Source organism: Lagenorhynchus albirostris, chromosome 1 (genome assembly GCF_949774975.1).
Source record: "Lagenorhynchus albirostris chromosome 1, mLagAlb1.1, whole genome shotgun sequence".
Lineage (NCBI taxonomy): Eukaryota > Metazoa > Chordata > Mammalia > Artiodactyla > Delphinidae > Lagenorhynchus > Lagenorhynchus albirostris.
Window position 1 is genome coordinate 136,921,070 of NC_083095.1, and position 21,486 is coordinate 136,942,555.

A 21,486-nucleotide genomic window follows, 5' to 3' on the forward strand; every position below is an offset into this window, starting at 1 on the left:
AATTTTTGTGGTATTAGGACACACCTACTAGGACAGCTACATTTTTTTTTTTTTTTGTGGTACGTGTTGTGTACCACAGTCTCACAACAGTCTCACTGTTGTGGACTCTCCTGTTGCGGAGCACAGGCTCTGGAAGCACAGGCTCAGCGGCCATGGCTCACGGCCCCAGCCGCTCCGCGGCATGTAGGATCCTCCTGGACTGGGGCACGAACCCGCATCTCCTGCTTCGGCAGGCAGACTCTCAACCACTGCACCACCAGGGAAGCCCGACAGCTACAGTTTTTTTAACTGACTACACCAACTGTTGGTGAGGCTATGAAATAAATGGATCTCTCGTACACTGCTGGTGGGAATGTATAATGTTACAACCACTCTGGAAAGCAGTTTGGTAGTTTCTTTAAAACAATAACCATTCATTTACCATACCACCCAGCGATTATACCCAGGGGCATTTATCGCAGATAAATGAAAATTTATGTCCATACAATATTTATGTCCATCCCATGCACAGGGATGTTCATAGCAGCTTTGTAGGAGATCAAAGCTGGAAACAACCAAAATGTCCTTCACAGGTAAATGTTTTTGCAGCACTGCAAACGAATGAACTATGTACTGATACACACAACAACTTGGATGGATAACAAAGGCTTTATAGTGAGTGGAAAAAATGCCACTCAAAGGTAGATTCCATTTATATAACATTCTCAAACTGACAAAATTACAGAGAAGAAGAACAGGGCAATGATCGCCAGGGGTTAGGGATGTTGGGGAAGTGATGCACATGACTATAAAGAGCAGCATGAGAGAAATCTTTGTAGTGGTGGAACAGTTCTGTATGTTGATTGAGGTGATGTTTACAGAGTCCACAGTTTTTTGTGATAAAATATCATTGAAATATACATAGTACCAATGTCAATGTCTTTGATATTGTACTACCGTTATATAAGATGTAAACATTGGGGAAAATTAGATGAAAGATGCAGAAGACTGTCCTGTACAATCTTTGCAACTTTCTATGAATCAATAATTATTTCAAAACAAAATGTTTTTAAGTGTGTCTTGTAGAAGCCAAGAAAACCAGCACTCAAATCCCACAGCTTTGTGGCCCCAGCTGGCTCTGTTTCAGGGAAGAGTCTGAGTCACTAGAAAGCACACCCCAGGAAGGCTACTAGATAGGAAATGCTTCTGTGGTTATTGCTGGTTGATTGGACAACCTCAATCCCTCTATTAACCCTCTGAGAACCTCAAGCTGAAGTTACTCTGAACAAGTGAGGGCAAAGAAAGCCAGTCTTGCTGGGAAATGGATGGGCAGTTTGCAGAGTGAAGTCATTTGTACTGAGAAGGCATCTCTCTGAGACCCCAGGAGGATTCCTGCGGTGCCACCAAGCAAAATAGGAGAAAACTTAGAATGAAGGAGGCTCCCCATGTAGGCTTCATCTCTTAAAACAAAAAGGAGCCAGAGTAACTTTCAGAATCTTAAAGGATTAGGGGATCAGACCAGTGGACTAGTAGTGCTATAAATCTCTCCATGGGATTCACAATAGGACCCTTTGAACAATTTGGAAGAATGACATTGCTTGCACTATAGCTTGTGCTCTAAAGATGGATAGCTAGGCTTCCTTTCCCAGAGATTCCCTCCAGAGAAGCCATATCTACTATCTTGCATGTCTTTCTTGTACACACAGGACTTTCTGGATTGGAAACAAAAGAAAACAGGAAGTTTGTGATCTAAATGTCAGAGGCTTCTTTCTGTTTTTTTTTTTTTTAAATATTTTATATTGGCATATAGTTGATTAACAATGTTGTTAGTTACAGGTGTACAGCAAAGTGATTCAGTTATACATATACATGTATATATTCTTTTTCAAACTCTATTCCCATTTAGGTTGTTACAGAATATTGAGCAGAGTTCCCTGTGCTATACAGTAGGGCTTCTCTCTCTCTCTCTCTCTCTCTTTTTTTTTTTGATATACCAATGTACTTATTTATTGGTACCAAAAAATGTGCCCACTCACTTGAATTTGTGGTGCACCCATGGGATTAGTTACCATTCCCTGTATTATTCTAAAATTCAGATCATCATTTCTAGGTAAGCATCCTAAGATATTACCTTGCTTATAACTTAACATCCTGTACAACAGTGCCTGGATTCCACCACTTTGGGAAACACTTTAAATTTCTCTTCTTGAGGAGTCTACAGCTTAATTGGAAATGGCTGAGATCATTCCACAGCTTTGATGGGAACCTGCTAGCACCCACTTTCAAATTTTTCAGGCACAGATTTCATGTCTCTGCTTTGCTGCTCACAATTTTGTGCTGGAGAAAACTGCACGTGGTTTTCTGAGGTAGCCTTTGGTCTTTTCAGCAGAAAGCTCACTGGACCACCTTGATGCTAGTATGTTTGTATGGGGGTGGAGGGCAGCTGTGCATATCATAATGTCTCCTCCACTTTCCTGAGTAGTTTTCCTTGTGAAAAAGCTTCTGCCCCCACTACAGATTATTTCCATTCAATATATTCCTATATGAAGAATTTCTAGGTAAGATAGTGTTAATATTTTTAAATCTCTTGGAGATGCAGTTGACTGAATTTATTTCAGGGTAATTTGTAGTAATTTATAGTTTCATCAGCTGTATAAACTGGGTGCCAGTTTCATGATAACTTTATTTGCATTGGATATTCCATGGGCTTTTATTTCATTCTATGCTAATTTAATAAATGAAAGCTGGAATACTGGTCTAATATTTATAATAGGTAATATTGTCCTCACGTATTAGTGAGGTGAAACAGTTTACAATGTCATTTTCCATTTGTATTTCTTTTGTTTTTTGTCACCTGTTATCTTTTGCCCATTTAGTTTATAGAGGTTTTAGGTTTCTTCATTTTAGAATAAAAATCTTCATACTAAATTTATCTATATTTTAGAACTTTGGAATAATGGGTCTTGAATTTTCTCTCATTGCTTCTTACCCTGTAGTTTCCCATTTTCCTGGATTTTTGTTTTCTGCCTTCTGATTTCATAATGTCAGCTGTTCTTTCTTAAACCTTTCAGTGAAATATTTGGTCAAGTTTGTTTGTTTGTAGTTACAATTGTATTATTATTGTAACTTATCTTTAATTACATTTTAAATCTAGTCAGGTCTTAAGCCCTTGGCATTGCTTAAATTAGGTATTTGCTTTATATCCGATGATGGGATAAATGAGATTAAGGATTGTCAATGGGAAGTGAGCCTTTCTGCCCTGAAGTAAAGCCACACCTTAAGCATGGCACCAAAGTCATATGATGCTACTTTCCAAATTTTGCTCCACAAAAAGCCACTTGCTCAAGTCCCCCATGAGTGAATGATTTGGAGAAAACTATAAAAAACATAATAAATAAACTAAAACCAAATAAGAAATACTAGACCTATGTGTCACTTTTCTGGCCCAGCAAAGCCTCTTTGGGGGATACTTCTCAGTTGGGACAGGGCTGTTGCCTTCAATGGGCATTTGCTGTTGTCGTCAAAATAACTAAAGACTGGGGCAGTAGCCCAATACTCTCTGAACCACGGAGCTTACAAGAAACTTCTTCAGAATTTCTGGAAAACATGGTCACTTGGACAACTTACCAAAGATCCCCTGTAGCCAGGCAGGTCCCAGGGTGGGGGCATCGGGGAATGGACTCTGCATCTTATGAGTTCATCTCCTCTTCTAGAAACTCAGCTTCCTAAATGCAACTGGATTGGACGTGGAGAGGAGGTTTCACCTTGCCCTATGACATAAGAGAAAAGAAGAAACGTTTGGGCCCAAATGCAAGTAGAATTATGGGCAAGGGTTATGAAGCAAGTACTAGCCTAAATCCAGGGTATTTGGGGTGTTTCTTCACTGCGGCAGGGGCTGCACTGAGCCACTGCAGGAGCAACAGAACTGTGGCAGGCCACTAGGGGGCAGACGAATACCACTTTTGCCATTTACCTCCTCTCTGGAACTTCATCTTCACCAAGAGAAGGGGGGTTTAGGGGTGGGGTTCTGGATCCTTCTAGGACAGTAGAGATGGCAGAAGCGCTGATGGTCCCAATCCACGTGAAGACAGTTGTACCTTCAGGAAAGTCCTTTTGCACACACCAGCCTGGTCAGGTGTGCATGAATATCTTTCTCCGAAACTCTCCTGTCCACATCCACTCCCTCCCACACCAGGCCCTGCACCCAAAGGCTGACTAAGGCTATTTAGCACATCAGACGTTGCCAGCTGAAGTCCCCTGTATGTTACAACTGATGGCCCCTCCCAGGAGCTTCAGCTAGACCTCCGTGTTGTCCGCCTCCTTCCCCCCTACTGCCTGCAATCTGCAGGATCCCCAGTTCAGTGAAGCCTGGTATTTCCTTTTCCCTGTTCTAAACCTGGATGTTTTGCAGGGAGTGTGTTTCAATGCCCGTGTCAATGTGTTGATGAAACCCACATTTCCTGAGCTGCTGGACACCCACCACCCACCACATGACTGACCAATGCCCCTTTGGCCAATTCATCCCTGTGGCTAACAAACTTGGTAGCTGTGGTCCTGCAGGCAGATGGTTCTCACTTCTCACATAACCTTAAGAATATTTTCTGCTCCAAATTACAACATTATTGCCTTGGCACAGACATGTCCCATTTAATTATTCTACTTGAGCCTTAGACATTCACCTACAAAATGGGAATAATGCCTACTTTGAAGGATTATTGTGAGGAGTCAAGAGGATTAAAAACCTCCTCTTGATCCAGCCTTGCTGACTTAAGTTTTACTTTTGCTTTAATCTTACGTTTCACCACCCATTGCAATCGCTGCCTAATTACAATGCATGTAGCACTGTCTTTGAAAAGCAGTTTTGTCACCGTGGTTTCTACTATCACTGGTAGTTGTCTTGATGTTCAGCTGTATTTGGAGAGTACGGTAAAACTTGGCTCGCACTATCTAGAATAAAAATTAGAATAAAGACAAACACTTCCATGTTATGCTGAAATTATATTTATATATAGATATAGATATAGATATTTACTTTTCTGCAGACAGCTTTTACTGATGAGTCATTTTAACGTTCAAAGAACAGCCTATTTTGATGCTACATAATCTGTACCAGAATGAGATGGATAGCTTCTCAAATTCATTTCACAAAGCCAGCACAACTCTGATAGCAAAACATAACAATTATAACACAAAACAGAATCACAGATCTCACTTAAAAATACAGATGCCAAAATACCAAATAGAACAGTAGCCAGTTGAAATCAACACCACATGAAAATGTACAAAGCTTTGGCAGATATGAAAGCAAATTGAAATTCAAACTTACACACAGAGAACTGGAACATAAACACCAGAAACAAAACGTCCCCCCCACCCCACCCTGTCAGTGGCCTCAGGCCGGGGACCCAAAGGAACAATGAGATATCGGCTAAACCACATTAGCGGGGAGGGGGGCTGCTGGTGGGGTCATCGGCTTTATCATCGGGGCCAGGCTCATCCTCATCCAAATCTTCAGACTCACACTCTGCCAGCGCTTCATAGTACTGGTATGGCCAGCACCGTGGATCTTTCTTATAGAGCTTGGCCAAAAACTTCAGGACAAGCATCTTGCTGGTTTCGAGGAATGCTCGGGGGCCCCAGAGGAACTCATATTCTGCTGGCTCAGTAAAAGGGATTCTCCTGTACTCTAGGTACTTCTCTCTTACAAACACTTCGGTGATGAGCTTCTTTGTATTTCCAAAGAGACCATGTGTCTCCCGGACATCGAGCCCTAACTTGTACAGAAAAGTAAAGATCAGGTCCTCCCTGACACAATTGCCTTTCATAAAGATGAGGCTCAGAACCACCATCAGGAGTCCTACCTTGGGCCTGTCTAAATAGGATGACGCTGCTTCACCCTTCCGACCCTTGTTGATGAGAATATAAGAGTGGTTTTTGGGATCAATTTCCTTCAATTGATAACCAAAGACACACTCCAGCTTGTGGCTGGCACGGCTGATGATTTCTAAGCACTCATCTTTATATTCACGGATGATGAATTTCACCATCTCTGAGCGCTTGATGGGCACCTTGGCTTGGTCCTTGACCAAGAGGAACTGCACCAGTGCGTTTGCTCTCTCATCCAAGGGAGACAGTGGCTGAGTCTCCATCTTGGGGTCATCTTGGGTTGCACCAAATCCCTGAGCAAGATTAGGGAGCTCAGAGATGATCAAGGACGGAGGGCTAACTGGGCTTTCCCAGAGACCCAGGGCCCTTGAGGTGCTCGGGCCCTCCCAGGCACTCAGGGCCCAAGAAGTGCTGGGTCCTTCCCAGCCACTCAGGATCCGGGAGGTACTCGGGCCCTCCCAGCCACTCAGGCCATGGGAGGTGCTCAGGCCCTCCCAGTCACACAGGACCTGGATAGGGGTTTGAACCTCCCAGTCATTGAAGTCCACACTTTCCCAGGGCCTGGGGGCCTGCCAGGTGCGCATGCTCAGCATCTGGCCCCTGCCATCCTCCTCTTCGGTATTCAGATGCTTCTTCTTCCGGGTAGCCTTGCCCGAACGACGCGGAGGCTCAGCGGAGGTCTTCGAGGCCTCTTGAGTGGTGGCCATTGCCTTGGGGGCAGCTGCCGTCGCCATCAGGATGCTGGGCCCTGCCTTGGACGCCTTCGAGGCATTCACGTTGGGCTGTGGAACCCATGGGACTGCAGGCAAGGCCTCAATGCAGGCAAATGGATCCTGCAGAGCAAGTGGCAGTGATTTTGGGGTCTCTGAGGTGGCAGACGGGCCCTTGAAGGCATTAGAAGAGGCAGGCTGGAACTGGGAGGTAGATGGAAAGACCCTTGGGGTGGCAGTAAAGGTCTCAGATGCGGCAGGCAAGTTTTTCCAGGGAGTTGGCAGGTGTGCTCCAGCAGTTGGCATTGCCCTGGGAGCACAAAAAGTGCCACCGAAGATCATCCGGTCCTTTGAAGGAGCCTTGCGTTCCTTTGAAGAGGTCCTACGTTCTTTTGAAGAGGTCCTACGGTCTATAGAGGAGGCCCTGGATTCTCCTGATGGAGTCATCAATGATTTAGCAGAGCCCATGGGAAAATTTGCCCCCACTAAGGGGGCTCCGGGCTGGCCCTGCAAGGCTGAGGGGGGGCCCTGCCAGGAGGGCTGGAGGTGCATGGCTGGCAGCTCTGCCTGCGAGCCCGAGGGCTGGGCCTGCTGGGTGGGTAGCTGGATTTGCAGGGCCTTTTGGGAGGCGGAGGCCCCGTGAAAGGGCTGGTCCAGTTGAACCAGTGGTGGGCCCTGCCTCTGGGCCTCCTGGGTGGGCAGGGCCTGCCAGAATTGCCCGGGGGCCTTTGGAGCCTGCCAGGCCAGGCTGGCCTGGGCTTGCTGAACTTCCTGGAACTCCATTGAGGTTGGCATCTCGTGTGGCACCGGAGCTTGGCCTTTCGGGGCCTGCCAGATGATGGGTGGGCAGTGCACAGCCTGCGGGGCTGACAGTGCGGCCGGCAGAGGGGCTGGCATCACGGCCGGGGGCGCCTGCGGAACAGCGGGAGGTGCGGTGGGCATCTGCAGTGCTGGAGGGGCCGTCGGCACCTGTGGGGCCGCCCGAATTGGTGGAGCCGCCCTCAACTGCGGGGTGGGCAGCCGAGCTTGTGGGGCCTGCCGCAGAGGTGGTGGGGGCGGCAGAGCCTGCCAGAGAGGCGGCGGGGTGGCCAGGACCTGCGGGGCAGGTCGGATGGGTGGCGGTGCCTGGCGGATCAGTGGAGGTGCCTGGCGGATTGGGGGTGGGGCCTGGCGCACCGGCGGGGGGCCCGGGCGGATGGGCGGTGGGCCCGGTCGGATGGGTGGTGGCCCCGGGCGCACAGGTAGAGGTGCCTGCCAGGCAATCGTTGGAGCAGGCCAGGTGACCTGTGTGGTCTGCCAGCCCAGGGGCGTGGCTGGCCAGCCTTGCGGTGGGGCCTGCCATCCCGGAGAAGTGGTCTGCCAGCCCGGGGGTGTGGCCAGCTGCGCTGGCGGGGCCTGCGGACCCTGGGGAACCTGCGGAGGAGCCCTTATAACCTGTGACTGGATCTGCAGGATCAGAGGCTGAGCCTGTGGGGCCCAGGAAGCCATAGGCTGCGCAGGTGGGGCCGGCGCAGGCGGCTGCACCATCGGGGCTCCTGTAGCTGGAGGCTGGGTGATCGGAGCTCTTGAGCCTGCAGGATGGATCATCAGGACTCCAGGACCTGGAGGCTTGGCCATTGGGGTTCCTGGAGGCGGAGGCTGGGCCATCAAGGGTGCCGGGGGTGGAGGCTGGGCTATCGGGGCTCCTGGAGCAGGAGGCTGGACCATCAGGACTCCCGGAGTCAGAGGCTGGGGAATCAGGACTCCTGGAGCTGGAGGCTGAGCCATAGGGGTCCCCGGAGGGGGAGGATGGGCCATCGGTGTCCCCGGAGGGGGAGGGTGAGCCATCGGTGTCCCCGGAGGGGGAGGATGCGCCATGGGGGTCCCCGGAGGGGGAGGATGCGCCATGGGGGTCCCCGGAGGGGGAGGATGCACCATCGGGGTCCCAGGAGGGGGAGGATGTGCCATCGGGGTCCCCGGAGGGGGAGGATGAGCCATTGGGGTCCCCGGAGGGGGAGGATGCGCCATTGGGGCTCCGGGAGCTGAAGGATGCATCATCAGGACTCCCGGAGTTGGAGGCTGGGCCATCGGGGCTCCCGGAGGGGGAGGATGGATCATCAGGACTCCCGGAGTTGGAGGCTTGCCCATCGGGCCTCCCAGAGGGGGAGCCTGGACCATCGGGCCCCCTAGGGCCGGAGGTTGGGCCATGGGAGCCACTGGGGCAGGCGGCTGGCCCTGCGGGGCCTCCCAAGCAGGCTGAGGTGCCTGCCAAGCGGCCAATGAAGCCTGCAAATCAATCGGAGGTGGATCCCAAGGGACTGGTGGAGCCCGAGAGGAGGCGGGCGGAGCCCGCATCAGAACCGTAGGGCGGCTATAGACCGGAGGCTTAGGGGCCTCCGCCGGGGGACTCGAATCACCCAAATTCTTACTTAGCTGCGACATGTCCTTTTGCTCTGACAGCTGGTGAGCCTTTTCCTCCGACAGCTGCTGGGCCTTTTCCTCCAGAGAGAAGAGAATGCCTACGTGGCTGCTGAGAGGATTCCTCCCTGCTGACTGGTGAATAGGAAGTGAGTGCCCTTAGCTCTGCAGCTTTCCGCAGTAAGGAGGAGGGGGGAAGGGGGCTCAATCCCGCCCCTTCTCCGCCCCCGACCACCACAAGTGGATAGTGCATAGGGGCGTCTACCAGAAATCCTGGCTGACACAAGATCCCTCCTCACTCCGTCCAGTCCCCAAATGCAGCCTCGTCAGACTCCCCATGGATGAGTTTTCACAGGGGAGTGACAGGAACAGATTTATGTTTTAGAAATCACTCTACTGCATTATAGAGTTGGGAACAGACCACTGGGAACATGGAAGGTATCCATGAAGGGGGAGATGGTGTGGTCTGAGCTCAGATACAGCAAAACTGGAGCCGGAGGAAGGGAAATATATATATATATATATATATATATATACACACACACACACATATATATATATACATATATATATTTCAAGAGTGATAGTAGGCAGCTATTATAATTTAATGTAAGTGTGAAAGAGACGTGTGTCCTGAGAAAGTGGGAAATTGCTGGTGTAGATGATTCTCTTAGGGACACAGTGGAAGCTGGTAGGAAGAGAGATTGATGGTTATTGGATGGGACACGGGCATTTACAGTGCTGTGGACCTGCCAAAGAGAGATACCCTGCAGACACTCCTGTATAATGGCTTGGGATTCAGAAGATAAGTGAGCTGGGAGTCCAGATACTCTTCATGGAAATAGAGCTGTTGCAGGGATTGTGGATGCAGAAGAAGAGTGTTTAGGGTGAAACTCCTATGAAAGGTCTTTCTTGGAGGATACAGGCATTTTCAGACCCAGGAAGAGAAAAAAGATGGCAAAGAATAGAGAAGGAAAGAGATCCTGGAAATTGAGATGTTCCAGACATCCATGAGAGGAAGCATTTTTAGTATGGGGGATAATTCCCATGAATAACTGGGATGAAAGGACCAGGTATGTTTCCTGTTACTTGTTTATCAGTTGCAGAGCAAGAAAGAAATGGTAACAGCGACAACCAAAAAAAATGCACTAGAAAGTAATAAAATGGGTGAATGAATAGATCCATGGTTCATATACAGGAAAAACAGATGAAGAGTAACACACAGAATTGGGGGGACATCTACTCAGCCAAATCAGTTTAAAAATTAGACAAACAATGTATTAACAGATAAAGCAGAAGACATCAAATGTATTGAGTAACACTATACTACTTCATGATGAAAGGAAATGACAGTCTCAGCTCTAGTTGGGTAGTTTTCTGGAAATGTACAACATACTAAATATCAAAGATGTTTAGTTTAGAAGAGGCTATTTGCAGCCTAGGGCAAGAGTCTGGAGTGACAAAAAAAAAACCATGAAAGATGCCACAAGGGGGCAGACGAGAATGATGAAGGCTACACCCCACTCCTCCTCAAATTTGATAATTTATGAATCCCAGTGAAGGCATATACACACTCCCAAGTTTACTATTGCCTTAAATAATGAAATAATAATTTGGGAGTGAGGTTTCAGTAGTTTTTCTGGCAATTGAAGGGATGAGAAATGAGTTGTTATCCCCCAGGAACATCTTCTTTTCAGAGACCAGCAGCTCTTCCCTGGTGGCTGATGGTGTGTCATGCCCATATAACCCCAGAAAGATGCTTATACAGAATGGATATTCCATGTCTCATGGTTTCAGATCCCTCCTGTAGGTTAATAATAGTCAATCCATATAAGAGTTCTCAGTTTGATGGGGTTTAGAGCTAACGACTTCATGGGCGCCAACTCTGGACCCATAACCCTCATGTTCCCCTATTACCAACCTTGTCACATAACAGTTGCTGGCTGTGGATGGCTTTGGGAAAAATCAGTTTATTTTTCAGCCTATGACATTTCTACCCTCAATAAAACACTTTTTCCTCCTCTAATTCCAATATATAAATTCATCAGAGATCAAGTTCTCCCACTAACCATTTTTTTTTTCAGGATTATGGCGGATTTAGCTTTTGGTCCACCATGCTGTGGATCATCCCACACAGTAAATGGTTACCAGCAGGGCTCAATTGTTCTCACGGAGGTTGGAGCTTAATGAATAGCACTGCCTCACAACGTCAACCCCCACCAAATCCATTATGTCAAAGGAGGCCCAGTTTATACCCACGGATGATACAGAAGCCAAAAGCAAATTATCAGGAATTATGAAGGGGTGGGCAATGTAGGTGTCATTATAAATGGAAGGTAGTCAAGGTAGCACCTTTGCAACTCTTTGGTTAATGTTATTGAACTATCTGAGAAAAATTGGGGTATGAGAATCCAGTGGTTCTGCTGGGTACAGTAATGGTGGGTGAATCGGGTTTATTCTTCCCTGGAAAATACATCTGCCTGTTTTGGACAATCAGTGCTCTCAGACCCAGGCCACTTGATGATCTAGCTACTGACAAATTTCCTATTCCCAATGTCAGTAACACCTGAGGAATCGAGTGACATATAGCCCCTTTGTGAAGGTCGACTGTTTTAATATTGATAAAAGCAAAACCCAATAATGTCCTGAGTCTAGTGGGTTTGAACTACAAGCTTTAAATAGGTCTCCAAAAACCCCTCTTCTCCTTGTGGAATGTTCTAGCTTCCTGAGGGTCCCACCACCCTTTTGTGCATATGCTCTCCCATCTCCATACCTCTGATCCAAGTGTTGTCAAATTCCCTTCCCTTCCTTCTCCATGAAACAGCTTAAAAATCCAAGGTGCATAAAAAATAAAAGACACACACACACACACACATATATATATATATGTATATACAAAACATCCATGGAATGTAGGTGTCTGTCTTCTAATTAGAAAGGAGTTTTCAGTATTTGCATAAGTATATAACAAAAGGATAACACAAGTAATGGAAAAGATTGGGGGAAGGAGAAATGAGGCGAGACAAACAGGAATAGGAAAATCACTGAGCCAGATGTATGAAGAATTTGTCCATTTCTTTATTGTCTGCAACATGGAAAGAATAGAGACTGGAGCCTTGTTTTGCTTACTCTTCTATCCCCAGATCATTCTGAGTGTTCAGTAAGGAGCTAGTGAATGAAAGTGTAAGATTAGCACTAGAAGCGCCCATCTTTCACTCCTCGATAGCTGTTAGACTTGGTGTAAATATTGATAAGTGAGTAAAATAGTTACGATTTTCACAAAGTCTAAAATTATTTACTTATGAAATGCCTTTTATTAAGGATTTAGTATGTGCCTGACATGGTGCTATGTACAGAGAAAAATCTGACATTGGATCTTATAGACACAGAGGGATACGAATATGCTATTTTTAGTGCAATAAAGTATTGTTGTTTGCATTGTTTAAAATTCATATTGGTCATAGTTGATGCAAATAACTGAGTACTTACTTCTGCTTGGAGTGTGGGGGTAGGGGTGTGATGCTGGCAACAGCAATGAAAAGAAAAACAAATCCAAAGGTGTGGGAGATTCATGAGTGAACAAATAGAGCACTAAAAGAAAAAAGAAAAACAAAAACAGGATATGTCAGAAGTACAAGGCATTTGAAAGAAGAATTGTGAGAGATTCATTAAAATTGTGTAACTACTATTTATTGAATGGTGATTATTTGACCAAATACCACCCTAAAAGCTGTCAAACACTGTACATTCCTCACAAAATCCACAAGTGTTTGGCCCCATTTTACACATCAAGAAATTGAGGCTCAGGATGGTAATTAACTTGTCACAAATCTGGAAATCTATAGCAGATTCTGGAATTGAAGCCAAATCTATTTGTTGCCAAAGGGAGCTTTCTTGGCCATTACACCAGCGTTGCCAAAACTTTTTAAAAAAATTTAAGACATAATTAACATACAGTTAAATGCATAGATATACAGCATTCTGTTAAATGAACTTTGTCACTAAGTAACCATCTGTCAAAACAAGATGAAGAGCACTTTCTTTACCAAATAAATGTCCATGTGCCCTTTTCCAGTCAATTCCTTCACCTCCAAAGGCAACTGCTATTTTTCAATATTATTTTCCATTATCAGTTATTATAAGATATTGAATATGGTTCCCTGTGCTAAACAATAAATCCTTGTTGCTTATCTATTTTATATAGAGTAGTTTGTATCTGTTAACCCCATACTCCTGATTTATCCCTTCCCCACCACCCTCTCCCCTTTGGTAGCTGTAAGTTTGATTTTTATGTCTGTGAGTCCGTTTCTGTTTTGTATATAGATTCATTTGTATTACTTTTTTAGATTCCACATATAAGTGATATCATATGATATTTATCTTTGATTTACTTCACTTCATATGATAATCTCTAGGTCCATCCATGTTGCTGCAAATTTGATTATTTTTTATGACTGAGTAATATTCCATTGTGTGTGTATCTGTATATATGTGTGTGTGTGTGTGTGTGTGTGTGTATATATATATATATATATATGCACACACACATATACACACAACCAAACTTCTTTATCCGTTCATCTGTCGATGGGCACAAGGGTTGTTTCCATGTCCTGGCTCTTGTAAATAGTGCTGCTGTGAACACTGGGGTGCATGTATCTTTTCGAATTAGAGTTTTCTCCAGATAGATGCCCAGGTGTGGGATTGCTGGATCAAATGGAAACTCTATTTTTAGTTTTTTAAGAAACCTCCATACTGTTTTCCATAGTGCCTGCACCAACCCAACGACAGTGTAGGAGGGTTCCCTTTTCTCCACACCCTCTCCAACATTTGTTATTTGTAGACTTTTTGATGATGGTTATTCTGACTGGTGTGAGGTGAGACCTCATTGTAATTTTGATTTGCATTTCTCTAATAGAGATGTTGAGCATCTTTTCATGTGCAAAGGGAGCTGCTTTCTGATTTCTTTCACCATATATCAGTTTTACCTGTTCTTGAATTTCATATAAATCTGATCAGTATAGTGTATACTCTTTTTGTGTCTGGATTCAACTTTTTTTTTTTAGATTTAAACATATTGCATGTATCAGAAGTTTGCTACTTACTGATGCCAACTAGAACTCCAACTTTATATACTGCACAGTTTGTTTATCTATTACCTGTTGACATCGAGACATTTACAATTTGGGGCTAGTATAAAAAAAGACTGCTTTGAAAATTCTTCTAAATTTCTTCTTTTTAAAGTACATGTTCATGTATCTTGTGTAAATGTCAGACTGGATGACTGGTTCATAAAGTAGATACGTGTGTATTTATAAGGAACTGCAACAGTTCTCCACCATTGGGTTAGAATGTTTTACATACACTCTTCCAGAACTTATGAGAATTCCAGATGCTTGACAGCCTTACAAGATTTTGTATTGTCAGTCATTTTTATTTTGGTCATCCTAGCAGATGTGAAATTGTGATTGTACCATTTTGTACTCCTCTTAGCAATGTATGAGAGTTCTATTTGCTCCAAATCCTTGCCAAAATTGATGTAATTGGCCATTTTGATTTTAAGCTTTCTAGTGGGTGAGAAATGGTTGTATCGTATTTTTGTTTGTCTGTATGCTTGTTTATTAATATAATTTTTTTTTTCTTTTTTTGTGATACGCGGGCCTCTCACTGCTGTGGCCTCTCCCGTTGTGGAGCACAGGCTCCGGACGCGCAGGCTCAGCGGCTATGGCTCACAGGCCCAGCTGCTCTGTGGCATGTGGGATCATCCCGGAACGGGGCACGAACCTGGGTCCCCTGCATCGGCAGGCGGACTCTCAACCACTGTGCCACCAGGGAAGCCCTATTAATAGATAAGTTTTGAGCAGCTGTAGGCTTCCAAAAAATTGAGGGCAAAATTGAGAATTCTCATATAATCTTTGCCCGTCCCACACTCATACACAACTTCTCACAATATCAACATCCTGCACCAGAGGGTCATGAGTTATAATCCATGAACCTACAGACACATCATTATCATACAAAGTCTGTAGTTTATATTAAGTTTCCCTCTAGGGGTTATACATTCTGTGGGTTTTGACAAATGTATAATGACATGTATCCACCTTCATGACATACAGAATAATTTCAATACCCTAAAAATCCTCTGTGCTCTGCTATTCACCCTACCTCCGTCCTAACCCCCGGCAAACCCCCAGGCAAACCCTACATCCCCCCAAACCCCCTTTTTAAGATCTCCATAGTTTTGCCTTTTCCAGAATGTCATATACTTGGAATCACACAATATGTAAACTTTTCAGATTGGCTTTTTTTCCCCTACTAATATGCAATTAAGATTTCTCCAAGCTATCATGACTTGATAGCTTACTTCATTTTTAGCACTGAATAATATTCCATTGTCTGGATGTACCACAGTTTATCCATTCACCTATGAAAGGACACCTCTGTTGCTTCCAAATTTTGGCAAATATGAATAGAGCTTCCATAAACATCCGTGGATAGGTGATTCATTTCTTTTTATCTTGGCATAACATTCTACTGTGTGGAGGTGCCATAGTTTATTAGCACTCACCTATTGTAGGACATGTTGGTAGCATCCAAGTTTGGACACATATGAATAAAGCTGTTATAAACATTTGCATGAAGATTTCTTTGCCGACATACATTTTCAACTCATTTGCATGAATACCAGGGAGCAAAATTGCTGGATTGTATGATAAGAGTATATTTAGTTTTGTAAGAAGCTACCAAAACTGACTTCCAAAGTGGCTGTATTTTGAGACCATTTGTGTATCATCTTTGTGCATTTCATTCTCTTTCCCATTTATTAATTGGGTTGCCTTTTTTGGGGGGGGGTACGCGGGCCTCTCACTGTTGTGGCCTCTCCCGTTGCGGAGCACAGGCTCCAGATGCACAGGCTCAGCAGTCATGGCCCACGAGCCCAGCCGCTCCGCGGCATGTGGGATCTGCCCGGACTGGGGCACGAACCCGTGTCCCCTGCATCAGCAGGCAGGCTCTCAACCACTGTGCCACCAGCGAAGCCCTGTCTTTTTTTTTAATTTAAGAATTTTGTTTATTTTTTTATACAGCAGGGTCTTAGCAGTTATCCATTTTACACATATTAGTGTATATATGTCAATCCCAATCTCCCAATTCATCACAGTACCACTCCCCCACCACTTCCCCCCTTGGCGTCAATACGTTTGTTCTCTACATCTCTGTCTCAATTTCTGCCCTGCAAACCGGTTCATTTGTACTTTTCTAGGTTCCACATATATGTGTTAATATACGATATTTGTTTTTCTCTTTCTGACTTACTTCATTCTGTATGACAGTCTCTAGATCCATCCACATCTATACAAATGACCCAATTTCGTTCCTTTTTATAGCTGAGTAATATTCCATTGTATATATGTACTACTTCTTTATTCATTTGTCTGTCGATGGGCATTTAGGTTGCTTCCATGACCTGGCTATGGTAAATAGTGTTGCAGTGAAGATCGGCAGGCATGTGTCTTTTTGAATTATGGATTTCTCTGGGTATATGCCCAGTAGTGGGATTGCTGGGTCATATGGTAGTTCTATTTTTAGTTTTTTAGGGAAACTCCATATTGTTCTCCATAGTGGCTGTATCAATTTACATTCCCACCAACAGTGCAAGAGAGTTCCCTTTTCTCCACACCCTCTCCAGCATTTGTTGTTTTTAGATTTTTCTGATGATGCCCATTCTAACAGTTGTGAGGTGATACCTCATTCTAGTTTTGATTTGCATTTCTCTAATAATTAGTGATGTTGAGCAGCTTTTCATGTGCTTCTTGGCCATCTGTATATCTTCTTTGGAGAAATGTCTATTAGGTCTTCTGCACATTTTTGGATTCGGTTGTTTGTTTATTTAATATTGAGTAGCAGGAGTTGTTTTTTATTTTGGAGATTAATCCTTTGTCCGTTGATTCATTTGCAAATATTTTCTTCCATTCTGAGGGTTGTCTTTATGTCTTGTTTGTAGTTTCCTTTGCTGTGCAAAAGCTTTTAAGTTTCATTATGTCCAATTTGTTTATTTTTGTTTTTATTTCCATTACTCTAGGAGGTGGATCAAAAAAGATCTTGCTGTGATTTATGTCAAAGAGTGTTCTTTCAATGTTTTCTTCTAAGAGTTTTATAGTGTCCGGTGTTACATTTAGGTCATTAATCCATTTTGAGTTTATTTTTGTGTATGGTGTTAGGAAGTGTTCTAATTTCATTCTTTTACATGTAGCTGTCCAGTTTTCTGAACACCAGTTATTGAAGAGACTCTCTTCTCCATTTTATATCCTTGTCTCCTTTGTCAAAGATTAGTTGACCCTAGGTGCGTGGGTTTATCTTTGGGCTTTCAATCCTGTTCCATTGATCTATAATTCTGTTTTTGTGCTTGTAACTGATTTTTACTCTCATAGTGTTGTGGTCAGAAAAGATGCTTGATATTACTTCAATTTTCTTAAACTTACTGAGGCTTGATTTGTGACCCAAGATGTGATCTATCCTGGAGAATGTTCCATGTGCATGTTCCATGATCCATTTGAGAAGAAAGTGTAATCTGCTGTTTTTGGATGAAATGTCCTATAAATATCAATTAAATCTATCTGGTCTATTGTGTCATTTAAAGCTAATCTCCAAAATTTATAAGCAGCTCATGCAGCTTAATAACCAAAAAACAAACAACCCAATCCAAAAATGGGCAGAAGACCTAAATAGATATTTCTCCAAAGAAGATATACAGACTGCCAACAAACACATGAAAGAATGCTCAACATCACTAATCATTAGAGAAATGAAAATCAAAACTACAATGAGACATCATCTCACACCCGTCAGAATGGGCATCATCAAAAAATCTGGAAACAATAAATGCTGGAGAGGGTGTGGAGAAAAGGGTACCCTCTTGCACTGTTGGTGGGAATGTAAATTGATACAGCCACTGTGTAGAACAGTATGGAGATTCCTTAAAAAACTACAAATAGAACTACCATATGACCCAGCAATCCCACTACTGGGCATATACCCTGAGAAAACCATAATTCAAAAAGAGTCATGTACCAAAATGTTCATTGCAGCTCTATTTACAATAGCCCGGAGATGGAAACAACCTAAGTGTCCATCATTGGATGAATGGATAAAGAAATTGTGGTACATATATACAATGGAATATTACTCAGCCATAAAAGAAACAAAATTGAGCAATTTGTAATGAGGTGGATAGACCTAGAGTCTGTCATACAGATTGAAGTAAGTCAGAAAGAGAGAGACAAATACCGTATGCTAACGCATATATACGGAATTTAAGAAAAAAAATGTCATGAAGAATCTAGGCGTAAGACAGGAATAAAGACACAGACCTACTAGAAATTGGACTTGAAGATATGGGGAGGGGGAAGGGTAAGCTGTGACAAAGTGAGAGAGAGGCATGGACATATATACACTACCAAACGTAAGGTAGATAGCTAGTGGGAAGCAGCCGCATAGCACAGGGAGATCAGCTCTGTGCTTTGTGATTGCCTGGAGGGGTGGGATAGGGAGGGTGGGAGGGAGGGAGACACAAGAGGGAAGAGATATGGGAACATATGTATATATATAACTGATTCATTTTGTTGTAAAGCAGAAACTAACACACCATTGTAAAGCAATTATACTCCAATAAAGATGTTAAAATATAAAGCTTGTTTTTCCTTATTACTTTTCTATTTGGATGATCTGTCCATTGGTGTAAGTGAGGAGTTAAAGTCCCTCGCTATTATTGTGTTACTGTCAATTTCTTCTTTTATAGCTGTTAGCAGTTGCCTTATGTATTGAGGTGCTCCTATGTTGGGTGCATATATATTTATAATTGTTATATCTTCTTCTTGGTTTGATCCCTTGATCATTATGTCGTGTCCTTCAGTGTCTCTTGTAACATTCTTTATTTTAAAGTCTATTTTATCTGCTATGAGTATTGCTACTCCAGCTCTCTTTTGATTTCCATTTGCATGGAATACCTTTCCATCCCCTCACTTTCAGTCTGTACATGTCCCTAGGTCTGAAGTCGGTCTCTTGTAGACAGCATATATATGGGTCTTGTTTTTGTATTCATTCAGCAAGCCTGTGTCTTTTGGTTGGAGCTTTTAATCCATTCATGTTTAAGGTAATTATCATTATGTATGTTCCTATTACCATTTTCTTAATTGTTTGGGTTTGTTTTTGTAGGTTCTTTTCTTGTCTTGTGTTTCCCATTTAGAGAAGTTCCTTTAGCATTTATTTTAAAGCTGGTTTGATGGTGCTAAGTTCTCTTAGCTTTTCCTTGTCTGTAAAACTTTTGATTCCTCTGTCGAATCTGAATGAGCTCCTTGCTGGGTAGAGTAATCTTGGTTGTAGGTTCTTCCATTTCATCACTTTAAGTATATCATGCCACTCCCTTCTGGCTTGGAGAGTTTCTGCTGAGGAGTCAGCTGTTAACCTTATGGAATTTCCCTTGTATGTTATTTATCACTTTTCTCTTGTTGCTTTCAATAATTTTTCTTTGTCTTTAATTTTTGTCAATTTGATTACTATGTTTCTCAGCATTTTTCTCCTTGGGTTTATCCTGCCTGGGACTCTCTGCATTTCCTGGACTTGGGTGGCTGTCCTTTCCCGTGTTAGGGAAGTTTTTGACTATAATCTCTTGACATATTTTCTCAGATCCTTTCTCTCTCTTCTTCTTCTGGTAACCATATAATGCAAATCTTGTTGAGTTTAATGTTGTCCCAGAAGTCTCTTAGACTGTCTTCATTTCTTTTCATTCTTTTTTCTTTATTCTGTTTTGCAGCTGTGAATTCCACTATTCTGTCTTCCAGGTCATTTATCCGTTTTTTCTGTCTCAGTTATTCTGCTGTTGATTGCTTCTACTGTATTTTTCATTTCAGTTATTTTATTGTTCATCTCTGTTTGTTTGTTCTTTAATTCTTCTAGGTCTTTGTTAAACATTTCTTGCATCTTGTTGATCTTTGCCTCCATTCTTTTCCCGAGGTCCTGGATCATCTTCACTATCATTATTCTGAATTCTTTTCCTGGAAGTTTTCATATCTCCACTTCATTTAGTTGTTTTTCTGAGGTTTTATCTTGTTCCTTCATCTGGTACATAGCCCTTTGCCTTTTCATCTTGTCTATCTTTCTGTGAGTGTGTTTTTTGTTCCATAGGCTGCAGAACTGCAGCTTCTGCTGTCTGCCCTCTTGTGGATGAGGCTATCTAAGAGGCTTGTGCAAGTTTCCTGATGGGAAGAACTGGTGATGAGTAGAGCTGGTTGTTGCTTTGTTGAGCAGAGCTCAGTAAAACTTTAGTCCGCTTTTCTGATGATGGCTGGGGCTGGGTTCCCTCCTTGTTGGTTGATTGGCCTGAGGCGACCAAACACTGAAGACTACCTGGCTCTTTGTTGGGGCTAATGGCAGACTCTGGGAGGGCTCACGCCAAGGAATACTTCCCAGAACTTCTGCTGCCAGTGTCCTTGTCCTCATGGTGAGCCACAGCCACCTCCCACCTCTGCAGGAGACCCTTCAATACTAGCAGGTAGGTCAGGTTCAGTCTCCTATGGGGTCACTGCTCATTCCCCTGGGTCCCGATGCACACACTATTTTGTGTGTGCCCTCCAAGAGTGGAGTTTCTGTTTCCCCCAGTCCTGTCAAAGTCCTACAATCACGTCCCACTAGCCTTCAAAGTTTGATTCTCTAGGAATTCCCCCTCCGGTTGCCAGACCCCCAGGTTGGGTAGCCTGACATGGGGCTCAGAACCTTCACTCCAGTTGGGGTTTCTGTGGTATAAGTTGTTCGCCATCTTGTGTCACCCCCCCAGCAGTTATGGAATTTGATTTTATTGTGATTGCACCCCTCCTACTCTCTCCTTGTGGCTTCTCCTTTTTATTTGGATGTGGGGTATTTATTTTAGTGAGTTCCAGTGTCTTCCTGTTGATGATTGTTCAGCAGTTAGTTGCAATTCCGTGCTCTCGCAAGAGGGAGTGAGCACACGTCCTTCTACTCTGCCATCTTCAACCAATCTCCAACTGGGTTGTCTTTTTCTTGTTGATTTTAATAGAAATCACATTGTTCAGATTTTCTGTTTTCTCATTTGCCAGTTTGGGTAATGTTTGTTTTTAAGGATTTTTCCATTTCATCTAAGTTGTCAACTTACAGTTATCAATCTACCTTTATTAACAGTTAACAATCTGCTATTTGTTAAATGGTTTTAAGTTAACGATTTCTTTTTATTAAATGGAGATTAACAAAATATTCCTTTAATATCCTTTTCATGTCTGTATAATATGTAGTATTGTCTCTCTTTTATTCCTGACATGAGTAATTTGTTCTTTCTCTTTTGTTTTCTTTCTTCTTTAATTAGTATTTCTAGGGGTTACCCATTTTTATACTCTTTTCAAACAATAAACAATTGACTTGTGTAATCGTCACCATTGTTGGTCTGTTTTCTATTTCATTTATTTCAGGTCTTATTTCTATTCTATTCATTCTTCTACTTTAATTT

At 43.4% G+C, this 21,486-nt stretch overlaps 1 protein-coding gene across 1 annotated transcript; it reads right to left on the reverse strand.

The window, feature by feature from the left end:
- Window positions 1–5,417: 5,417 nt before the first annotated feature.
- MAGEL2 (MAGE family member L2) lies at window positions 5,418–8,996 on the reverse strand. The gene has a single exon (XM_060170346.1). It carries the CDS (start codon window positions 8,994–8,996, stop codon window positions 5,418–5,420), a length of 3,579 nt encoding a protein of 1,192 aa, XP_060026329.1.
- Between the last annotated feature and the right edge of the window lie 12,490 nt (window positions 8,997–21,486).

Coding starts and splice junctions, on each gene's coding strand:
- MAGEL2 (XM_060170346.1), bottom strand. CDS start 8,996: ATGTCGCAGCTAAGTAAGAATTTGGGTGATTCGAGTCCCCCGGCGGAG.